This window comes from Propithecus coquereli, unplaced genomic scaffold (assembly GCF_000956105.1).
Source record: "Propithecus coquereli isolate 6110/MARCELLA unplaced genomic scaffold, Pcoq_1.0 Scaffold246, whole genome shotgun sequence".
NCBI lineage: Eukaryota > Metazoa > Chordata > Mammalia > Primates > Indriidae > Propithecus > Propithecus coquereli.
Window position 1 is genome coordinate 2,751,264 of NW_012148019.1, and position 11,794 is coordinate 2,763,057.

General features: G+C 41.6%; 1 protein-coding gene across 1 annotated transcript in view; it reads left to right on the forward strand.

Annotated features, from left to right (window-relative positions):
• The window catches only part of CEP350 (centrosomal protein 350kDa), a 175,594-nt gene extending 166,069 nt beyond the window's left edge, over nt 1–9,525 (forward strand). Inside the window, exons 35-36 of the mRNA XM_012646529.1 lie at nt 3,065–3,187; nt 6,950–9,525. Coding sequence (XP_012501983.1) covers nt 3,065–3,187; nt 6,950–7,114 — 288 coding nt within the window. The 3' untranslated portion in view covers nt 7,115–9,525. The remainder of the gene's footprint in view (nt 1–3,064; nt 3,188–6,949) is intronic.
• The last annotated feature ends 2,269 nt before the right edge of the window (nt 9,526–11,794 follow it).

An 11,794-nucleotide genomic window follows, 5' to 3' on the forward strand; every position in this document is an offset into this window, starting at 1 on the left:
TGGGCAAGCCTGCCCTCAGGCTCCACTGCGGCTGTTAGCAGGGGTCAACTTCTGCTCTTTGTTTCTGTGCAGAGCTTCCAGGAGGGGCTGAAATGGCTCCACTCAGCTGAAAGTCTGGGCTTGGGTGCTGGGGCTGCCCAAGACCCGCACTCTGGAGCAGGTCTCGCTCCCCTCCACTCTCCCCCTCTCTGTGGCCTCTCCCAGGCCTCTGCCAGCAAGCAGGACCTCAGGCCTATGGCTCTCCACTGGTGGGCCGTGGGCGGGAAGTTCCCTACTCAGGATCCTAGCCTGAGCTGTCCTTATTCTCCCCCTCAGTGGGGGCAGAGCCGGAGTGAGTCGGGGTGGGACTGGGTTGGATAAGCCTGCCCTCAGGCTCCACAGCTGCTGTTAGAAGGGGTCAAAGTTCTGCTCTTTGTTTCTGTGCAGAGCTGCTGGGAGGGGCTGAAATGGCTCCACTCAGCTGAAAGTCTGGGCTTGGGAGCTGGGGCCATCCAAGACCCGCACTCTGGAGCAGGTCTCGCTCCCCTCCAATCTCCCCCTCTCCGTGTCCTCCCCCAGGCCTCCGCCAGCAAGCGGGGCCTCAGGCCGATGGATCCCCCCTGGCTGTGACGCAGGCTGGGAGGTTCCGCACCCAGGATCGTAGCCAGCCCTCCTCTAGGAGGAGGGCCGCCGGTCAGGCACGCCGATCCGCCCCTGAAGGCACACACTCCTCAGTAGGCTCCTTCACAGATCCCTCCTCCGTGCCCCAGGGCAGAGCGATCATGACCCGGGTGCACAGAGTCTGGTCTGCAGGCCTGACCCCTGGACTCTGGAGATCAATTCCTGACCCTGCCAGGGGGAGAGGTGCTGGTCTTGAATCACCTGCAGGGCGCCCAAGCTGGATTGATTTCACTCCACCTCAGGATTTTCCCCACCCTCCTGGAGTCCCCAGGCAAGTAGCACCTGGGAGGGCTGGCGGGCAGGGAGCTCGCAGTCTGAGTACCCCTCAGTCTGCTGTAGGGCCCCAGAAGGAAAGGTCCCGTTCCTTGGTTTCTTGGAGATGCCTCCGTGTGACGGCTAAATTGTCTTTCTGGGCACGCACGGGTAGGGAGGGGGAAGGAGAGAATGGAGCACTATGGCGTCTGCCGCTAGGCTCGGGTCTGCGCCGGGGGAGGTTCCCCGAAGGGGCTGGGAGCCCGGCGCTGAGTCCGCAAGAGGCCACTGCTCACTGGCGGCAGCCGTCTCTGGGCTGGTGTTGGCAGGTCTCTCCAGCCGCTCAGGAGCCACCCGCAGTCCGAGATGCAAAGGAGGGGGAAGTTAACCGCTCCATCTACCCTTGTCGCTGGTCTCCATGCCTCTCGGGACCTCTCTCCTTCCACTTCTCCTCCACAACGTCTTACCGTGGAGTCTCCTGTAGTTTCAGACACCCTTCCTTCTGACCCTCACCCTATCTATGTTTCTCTGCTCGCTTATTTTTTTTCTCTTTCTTCTAAAATTCGTCTTTTTTGCAGAGACCTTCTGACTGGCGGCTTGTCTCATCCGCCATCTTGGCTCCTCCCCCCTAAAATATTTATTTTGTTATCTAATAAAACTTTGTCCAGAAGCCTTAAGGACTGAAACTTTAAAGCCACATTGGTGGCAATCTGTTCTGCCTAGTCACAGGTTTCTTTAATTCAGCAAACGTTGTATTTCTAAATCAGTGATTCTCAAACTTTAATATGGATGTGAATCATCTAGGGATCTTGTTCACATGGAGGTTCTTATTTAGTAGGTCTGGAGTTGGAGCTGACATTCTGCGTTTCTAACAAGCTGTCAGGTGATGCTAATGCTGCTAGTCCCAGACTGCTCTGAGTAGCAAGGCTTTAAAATTGTGTTTTCCAAACTTATTTGATCACAGAAAGCCTTTAAAAATATTTTATACTGACAGAACACCAACAGATAGGTATGAGATGTAATGTATGCTCACCTCAGGGATCAGCAGACTGTGGCCCACGGGCCAAATCCAGCCCACTGCCTGTTTTTATAAATAAAATTTTGTTGGACCACAGCCACACGCATTGTTTACATATCATCTGTGGCTGCTTCCTGCTGCAGTAGTGCAGTTAGGTGTTGACAAAGACCAGGGGGCCACAAAGCCTCTAAAATATTTGCAGTTTGACTCTTTACAGAAAAAGGTTGCCATCCCCTGCCTTAGATTAAAATAAGTAGCTTTTTCAGAACACACTTGTGTATTCCATTCCTTCCACCTTCCATAGTTGATAAATCCTTGAGTGGGTCTGTGTGTGTCTGTGTGTGGGCGGGGAGTAGTGAAATCCGAGAGTACGTTGGTACTTTGAGAAACTTCTCAGATGATTCTGATTCATAAATGTGTCCCTTCCACCATTAAGAACACTGTTTTTTTAATAAAACAACCATAAAAAGTAATAAAACAAGTTATTTGTTAATACAAAAGAACAAATTAGTTGAAATTAGACAAGATACATAGTATATACCAGCAGCCATCAAACTGCATGAATCAATATAGCATACACTACATGCTGCCCACGAATTTCAACATTGAAATAGCATTTTGTAAAAGTTTTTCTAGGGGTGATAGTGCAAATCTTGCTAGCAGTAAAATTATCATGCTTCTCACACCAAAGTGCAGGTTAATATTTTTTTTAATTTAACATATTCAAACTAAACTTGACAAAGCCTTATACTTTTCTCACATGGCATTGTTCCCAAAAATTTCTTGGGATTTTTCAGATTCTGAGATTTATTATATGTTTTCTTTACTAGTTTTTCTAGCTTAAAGTTAGCTAATGGTGGTTCTTGGGTAAAGGGAACTCTAAAGTGATTTTTCTTTACAGATTCATCAATGGGTTTTACTTTTATATATTGTATAAAAACAAAAATTCTTTAAGTAAATAAAGTTGAGCATTTGGGAATGCTTTTCCCTTCAAATTGCTGAGTGGAACTGTAAGTGGAAGAAATTTGTGTGATCTTTTATTATATTCTTAGCATGAATCTGTTTACTGCATTATAAACACATAAATCTCAGGAGCTTTGTTGTTTGTTTCATTTATTCGTCTTATTTCCACAGAACTTCATCACAACTGAAGTACTCAAGTTGTTCAGTCTTAAAAAGGAGGCAAACCACAAAACAGATTGGCAGAAAATGATGAAATTTGGAAGAAAGAAAAGAGACCGAGTGGATCATATCCTGGTCAGTGTAAACAACCAAAGGATTTTTATTTTGACCATATCTTCTATGGGCAGAATATAGTTAAATTATAAAAGGAAAAGGGATATAATTAATCTTAAGTCTATTATATTAAAATCATAAAGTCTTCATTTGCTGCATTTCTACTTCTCAGTTTTTTTCTGAGAAAACTGTTTTCTTTTGTACTTAAGATGAACATTTAACTTCATGAACAGTATTTTGTGGAGAACTTGAGAAATAAAAACTTGAGTGAAAGCAAAGTTTAAAGTAGTGAATTGAAAAGAGACCAGTGTCGGCCGGGCGCAGTGGCTCACGCCTGCAATCCTAGCACTCTGGGAGGCTGAGGCGGGAGGATTGCTTGAGCTCAGGAGTTCGAGACCAGCCTGAGCAAGAGCGAGACCCCGTCTCTACTATAAATGGAAAGAAATTAGCCAAACAACTAAAAACATATATAGAAAAAATTAGCCAGGCATGGTAGCTCATGCCTGTAGTCCCAGCTGCTCAGGAGGCTGAGGCAGGAGGATCGCTTGAGCCCAGGAGTTTGAGGTTGCAGTGATCTAGGCTGACGCCACAGCACTCTAGCTGGGGTGACAGAGCAAGACTCTGTCTCAAAAAAAAAAAAAAAGTACGAATCCACCCCACTGACCTGTCTGTATTTCTCCATCTTGGTCACAAGGATGTGGTGCAAGACCCCAGCATCTGCTTGCTGAAATCAGGCCACATTCTATCTATCACATGTCTCTAGTCCACCAGCCTAATACCCTGTCAAAAAAAAAAAGAAAGAAAGAGAGAAAAGGAAGTTATTGTTAGTCTCACCTTTAAATGTAATTTAATAGTTCTATATCATATTTATTCATTTATATAGAAACATACGTACGTCTTCAGGAGCAGGGGAAATGTGTGGTAGACTCTAAAGAGCAGAAGAAAAAAACAGGCAGATTTATAGGCTATGAGATTCCTCAGTTGGTCTAGTTGAAGCTCCAAGTTATGCTTGGAGCTTTCTGATGGCCAAAGCAAAATGCAAAACATCATGTTAGTTCTCACTGACTGAGAGAGAAATCGTTCCTGTTTTAAAGGAGGAGCAAGGCTTTTGCCAATACCGAAATCTTATATTTCAGTGGGGGCTGCATTGAGGTTACACTGAGAGAGAGAATGAGTAACGTTGTGACCATATATTTCTACTGCAAGCATGAAAAAGATTTCCTTAGGACAGTGTTTCCTAAATGTTGTTACTCGGGAGGAAATTGCTCAAAGAACAGATTTAATATTAAAGGCTAAGAGAACTTGCCTATAAAATGGAAAGCTGTGCAACTTTTCTTTTTCTTTTTCTTTTTTTTTTTTTGAGACAGAGTCCCTCTCTGTTGCCCAGACTAGAGTGCCGAGGTGTCAGCCTAGCTCACGGCAACTTCAAACTCCTGGGCTCTAGTGATCCTCCTGCCTCAGCCTCCCGAGTAGCTGGGACTACAGGCTTGTGGCACCATGCCCTGCTAATTTTTTATATTTTTAGTTCCCCAGCTAATTTTTCTATTTTTAGTAGGAACGGGGGTCTCACTCTTGTTGAGGCTGGTCTCGAACTCCTGACCTCAGGCGATCCACCCGCCTTGGCCTCCTAGGATGTTAGGATTGCAGGCGTGAGCCACCACTCCCAGCCAGCTGTGCAGCTTTGAACAAATTCACTGGGGATGTAAAATCTTTTGTGCAGACACACCTGGAATATAGTTATCCCTCAGCACCAGTTTGAGACGTGTTACATTAGGCTGTTTCTTATAGCATCCTTCATAAGAGAGGAACACCAATTCTTTGGTAGGTTCATAAGTATATACTCTCACAACATGGTTGTATGGTCAAATAAATATAGGAAACTCTGAGTTAAACAAATTTTGTTTTGTTTGTTTATTATAGAGACCTCTGTCTCCCAGGCCGGAGTGCAGTAGTGTGACCATAGCTCACTATAACCTCGAACTCCTGGACTCAAGCAATCCTCCTATCTCAGCCTCCTGAGTAGCTGGGACTACAGGCATGTGCCATCATGCCTGGCTAATTTAAAAAAATTTTTTGTAGATACAGGGTCTCACTGTGTTGTCCAGGCTGATATGGAACTCCTGGTCTCAAGTGATCCTCCCCTCTTAGCCTCCCAAAGTGCTAGGATTGAGGGTGTGAGCCACTGCACCCAGCCTAAACAAGTTTCTTTATGGGTGGACTTCTCTCTAATAGGCTAATGTACATTGTATATCTCCCAGAGGGAGTTCTCTAAACTTATTTGGCCATAGAACCCTTTTTGGTGGCACATTAGAGACCAGAGGAATGAATATTGAGGTATCCTTCAAACAAACTTTCTCAGAGAAAGAATGTGGCAGCCACCTTGTCATATACTTGTCAACCCCAGCCTAGGGTATGTGTTGGATGATGCTTTTCTTCCCCTCTCTCACCCTCAAACTTCAGGATGATTTGGTCTCCTTGTCGCAAGAGTCTTCTCACTTCCTCATAACAGGAACCAGAGTACAAGCTCCTCCCTCTTCACTTTTTCTGCCTTTTTCAAGATGAAACTGTGATCAGAGCAAGCCAGAAGCTCGTTGTCACTTGACATTTTTTTTGCCAAGTTAGGCCTTTGGTTAGAGACCCTTGTGACTCCATTAACTTTGCTGAATTTCTGACGAGATCGAGGCTCACTGTCTCCTTTCTCTACCTGGCCTGCATCCCATTCACAATGTCATTATGTACAATACATCTAATGTGTTTCTTCTATAATGTAGTTTTAAAAAAAATTTATTATAAACCAGCATTAAATCTGGGACAGTTATTTCTAATTTAGTTTTCATTTACCTAGGAATCCACAAATCCTAAAATTCAAAAAGAACAAGTATAACAGTGATTTTTTTCAAATAAGTAGTATTTCATTTCAAAAATACCCTAAGCAATATTAAATGTTACTTATTTATAATACTCCAGAATCATATCCAATATTGTCTTTGGATAGTACATTTTATAATTGTAAATCCATATACAGACATCTCTGACTTAAAATGGTTTGACGTAACTATTTTTCAACTTTATGATGTTGGGAAAATGATACAAATTCAGTAGAAACTGTACTTAGAATTTTGAATTTTGATGTTTTCCTGGGCTGGTGATAAAGTGTTGCAATACCCTCGCGATGCCGGGCAGTAGCAACGAGCCCAGCTCTCGGCCAGCCACATAGTCGTTGAGGGCAAACAGCTGATATCCTCCAGGGTGCTATGTTGCAGATGACTATGCCCAACTGTAGGCTAATGTAAGTGTTCTGAGCACGTGTAAAGTAGGCTGTGCTAAGCTAAGACATTTGGTAAGTTATTAGGTGTGTTAACTGTGTTTTTGACTTAAAACATTTTTAATGTTACTTTGAGTTTATCAGATATAATCCCATCACAGGAAGCATCTGTAGCTAACATTTTGTGTTCTTCTCTTCCCCTTAAATTCCTATACACATTCCCTGTTGTTGACATAGACAACATACTCGTGATCCTTAATATCTGCGAAATACTGGACTATTGTCAAATTTCAGTGTAGTTTTGAAGCGATTTTAATTTTATTTGGCAATTGAGTTTTTTCAAACTTGTTGCAATTTTTAAAGGGATAATTGATATCATCATATAAATTACCTTTTTTCTCCAGCTATTTCCTTGGACTGTATTTCCATGGATTGGACTATAAAGTCAGCAAATATAATTAATTTCCTAGCTTTTGTGTGACAGGGATTTTCTAACCTTGTTGTCTTCTAAATTCTAGGTTCAAGAGCTCCATGAAGAGGAGGCACAGTGGGTGAACTATGATGAGGATGAGTTGTGTGTGAAGATGCAGCTAGCAGATGGGATCTTTGAGAGTTTGATCAAAGATACTATTGATGTTCTGAATCAAATCAGTGAAAAACAGGGGAGAATGCTACTTGTGTGACATCTTGCAAATAAATCCAACACTGAGTGCTAATATGAGTCCTGGGCCTTTCTGCCTCACAATACGCACCCCTCTCCATCATAGCAAGCGTGCTTCCAGACCTCACACTTGTTCTTAAAGACTGCTGGTTTGGAGCTCATGGGACAGTGCAGTGTATCTGGTATCACAGCCTTTGCCTTTAGAGATATCCACAGGATTGACTGGTTATTTTCGGTGGGCAGAGTTGCTCTCCTGATGCAGAGACACAGTGTATGCCTACACCTCTTGTTACCACCACTGCTAGGTCTCAGGTGAGGGCGGACCCCAGACTTACCTCTGAGCTTAGACTAGGGTGTCACATCATTGAGTCTGAAGTCAGGCAAGAGAGGTATATAGATAATGCATCGTATCATCTTCAAAATGTAATCCGGGTCTGTACCATGAAAGTCATAAATGGACATTATAATCTCTAAACAGTATTAAACCCTTAACCACTTCTAAAATAGGCAAGTTTAATAATGCCTGCCTCCTTCACATTCTGGACTTTGTTTCTTTTTGAAGACCATTTTTTCTTGTTATTGCAATTGAGCAGCTCCGAGTGGACTGTGAAGTTAACAGGAATAAGCAGTAGCTTTGCTTTCTGAGCACCATCTAAAGAATTTGAAACTTTCGCATTATGTTTAGTTTTCTCTATGTGGGCATGAAAACAAAGAAATGCCCCTACTGAAGACTGGGCTCAAAGGACTGATGCAGGGCTGGTTCTTCCACCCCTCGGTTTACCCCTGCACTTCTTACTCGTTCTGAACCTCTACCAGCTGCTCCCAGAATCACAGATACTCAGGACCATCTCAGGCATCCAGGCATGGCAAAAGTGGAAATAACTCATTTTGGCCTTCAAACCTTCAACTTCCATCTCTCCCCAGGAAGTCAGAGACGCTGTTACTTGAATGATTTAGGAAATGAGTGTGTGCACCAAAGACAAAAAGATACCGTCTATTGTTTGTGTGCTTGTTTTGTGCTATGGAACATTTTTTAATTTATTTTAAGATAAATTATTAAGTTGAAAATGTGTGTCCCTATTCAGAAATGAAAGATTCTTCTTGTAGTAGTTAAACCTCCGTCTTGATGCTTCTATGGTTCATAGTCTTTGCACAGGAAACCTACAGTTTTAACAAACCCAAACGCATATCGAAGAAGTCAGTTTAATTCAGCGAAAAGAAGGTGGGCTTTTCCAAGATCACCTGCAGTAGCAGAAACGGGATAAAATTATTTAAAGACACCGTAAAATTTAATTCGCCTCTCTTGCAGCGTTGTTTCTCACAACTATTACCTGTATCTGAAAAAATCAGTGGACTCCAGCTGCTACATTAGAGCATACGAAGTGCTCTCCTGGGACCTCAGGACCCTGCCTTCGCGACTGGTTTCTCTTAATCAGTCCTGTCCTTCTTTGAGGAATCCAGAAGAATGTGGATAATCTTAGGCGTGAATGTAAATGCCTTAATATTGAAGGTCCTGCTTAGAAGCATGAATAAGATATCCACTGGATGCATATTTACAAATATCTTGGTATGTTATAGCTTCAAAACATGTCAGAAAAACCCCAAAGATGGTATAACCTTTAAATGTGCACATTTATTCATTTCTGCATCTTTCCTCCAAATTTGCCTTTGCATCTTAAATGTCTCACTATGCACACTTCCATTCCTCTTTGGTTTCATCTTGTCATTATAAGAAAGTTAGTGAAATAATCATTGGAATATTTGCATTTTGCACAATGACTGGTATGATAGCTCTTGACAAAAAAGGAAAGCACTGAAATGTGACTGAGTCTTGGGAAATGCTCAGACTGATGTGTTACCGGCATTTCTTCTGGGCTTTTGATGTTGAGCTGTAGTCTTGTAGCCATAATGAGCAAATTGACTAAGAAAAGCAAAGGTTTCTTGGGGTTATTAACCAGTAGTGTGAAAATATTGTTTTCATGTGGCCAGGGAAAAGCGAAGGCTTTTCTTTTCAGTTTGTGTTATGTGGAAGACAGAAAAACATCTTGTCTACATCCTTTGGCTGTTTGTAGGATCATATTGTCCTTACGATACTAAAACTCTACAGCTGCTGTAACTTTTTTATAAATGAATCTCAAAATGTTATAGGAATATAGGTTTTTGTTTTTTTTTTACATCTTCATTATTTGGACCTAAAATCAATTTTTAATAGAAGTTTATCTTTACTCTTCATGACATTATGATTCCAGAAAAGGAAAAAAAAAATGACGTAAGTCTAGCGTTCCCTGGTAAGAAATGCTGCCAAGAATGTGGCGGTAGCTGCCCTAACATACTCCAGCTGTCGTTACTACCTTCAGAACCCTGGGTTCCAGATGACAGGCAGAAATAGGTCAGTCTTACTCTTTGCGAGAAATAATTGCAGTTTGGTAGCAAGAAACAAGGGAATCTGTAGTTAGCAGATTTCTTATCATTTTGTAATAACTATTTGGATATAATTGAAATGGGTTTATTGTTAGGATTAAGAATGATAAATATGGGAACTCAGCCACTCGTTCCATATTTGTATCTTTTTAATCTAGCCTTGCCTCTTAACCAAGAACCTAAATATTCCCTCTTCCTAATCTTTGTTCCTTCTCCCCATACCCCCATCCTGTTTCACTCTTTCTTCATAATTCTTCTAAGAAAAAGATCTTTGCATCAGCAGTAATATCTTTTAGAATGGCACTATCAGAATTTAGTAGTAAACCAACATACAGGCTTCAGATTTGCTTCTGAGTCCAGAACAATTGTGCTATCCAGGGTAGTTCACTCTGGGTTAAATAAGTACAGGGTATAGATTCCCTCTTCAGGTCTAAACAGGAATTTTTACTCTAGGGAAAAGTGGGAAGAGCTTAAAAGTAGTTGATAAGGAAGGTAATTTGTTTTTCTTTTACCTAAAAGAAAAGAAAATTCCTTCTGTGACTACAGGTCTCTGAGAAATTATCTTTCAAAAGAGATTTCATTGCTCATAAGAGTGTTGTGGCCTATTGATAAAAACAATTTTGTTCACTTTCTTGTCTTGAAAAAAGTGGCCTTAGCTTTTTGCAATACTTGAATGAAGTGTGTACTCGCAAAAGAATTTCTGTAGCACAGCATTAGAGACTCATAACTTTTCTGCAAGAAATTCAAACTTACATCTTCCTTTTACTACCTTAAGAATACTAGTGAATAAAACATTAATTCAAAGAGCAAATGATATAAACTACAATGATGTTTAATGAAAATTGTAGGAATTTACATGTTTACAAATCATCTTAAACTGGTTGTGCAGCAATTCAATAAAATATCTTTGTATTATAAAAATGTGAAGAAAAAATGTAAACTGATATAAAGGAGATACTGTCATTTTAACTAACCTATGTTTAATAGCTTTTCATTCTGGACTTTGCAAAGCCTTCTGGGTAAACATGTTGCAAAGCATTCTGGGGGGCTCAGCCTCCGTGTGTACTGTACTGTGCAGACGTGAAAAATCAAACCCGTCTACTGTGTCTGTGTAAACAGCCTGGTCTTCAGGCCGTTCCAGCCAATAGTCACATCCAGTGCAATTTGCACAGAAGACTTAAGGGTGTGGTTTGTAAGTATGATCTGTAAAATAACTGGGATTAATTCCCATGTATACCTGTGTAAATAGATTTGTTAACTGAAATGTACTTTAAGAAAAGATAAAATCTGTAAATAAACTGATTTATAAATTAATTTCATGTCAGGTGTTCATTTTTCCTCCTTTTTAGCCATTTCAGAAAATGAGCCCCCATAAAATTCACTGGTTTCTGATTTTTTGTTTGGTGACAGAGTGCTTATAACTGGCAATAAAATAAGGTGAACTGTGCATAAGAGCTATTTATTAGCCCTGCACAGAAATGTCAACACAGACATCTGAGTAGCCTGGGCTTTGACAGGTTCCTCACTCATTCATTCAATAGGTAGCCATTGAACACCAACTGTCTGTTCTGAGCACTGTGCTGAGTGTTTGGAGATAGCAGAGAAGACAAACGTGGTCCTTAACTCATGGAGATTAACATCTAATGAAAGAGAGTCATCAAAAAATAATTTGAGGCCAGGCGCAGTGGCTCATGCCCAGGCCAGGAGCTTGAGACCAGCTCGGAAATACAGCAAGACCCTTGTCTCTACCAGAAAAAAAACAAAAAACAAACAAACAAAAAAAACTGTAGCCATGCATGGTGTCGTTCATCTGTAGTTCTAGCTACTTAGGAGGCTGAGCCAGGAGGATTGCTTGAGCCTGGGAGTTGAAGGTTTCAGTGAGCTATGATCACGCCACTGCACTCCAGTCTGGGTGACAGCAAGACCCTGTCTCAAAATAATAATTTAAAAAATAATGCATGGCAAATTGTAACAAATGCTGCACAGGAAGCATACACGGAGTTTGAGAATATCTTAAAAAGGGACCCAACAAAGGTGGGAGTGGGTCAGGGAAGGGTTCCCTGATAAATTATAACTTTTCTGCATTGATGAGCTTCTTTCCTCTAATTCATGACAAATGCCATTTCTCCCAAATGACTTGAGTTTTGATCAGCCTTGCAAAAGAACATGTGGAAAAGTCACACACAAGTGGGCCACAAAGAATAGCCAAAAAACTATAGGTATGGAAGGTATAGTTCATTTCTGGAAATGTGAGCTTGGAGGAGAATGGAGCTAGAGGTAC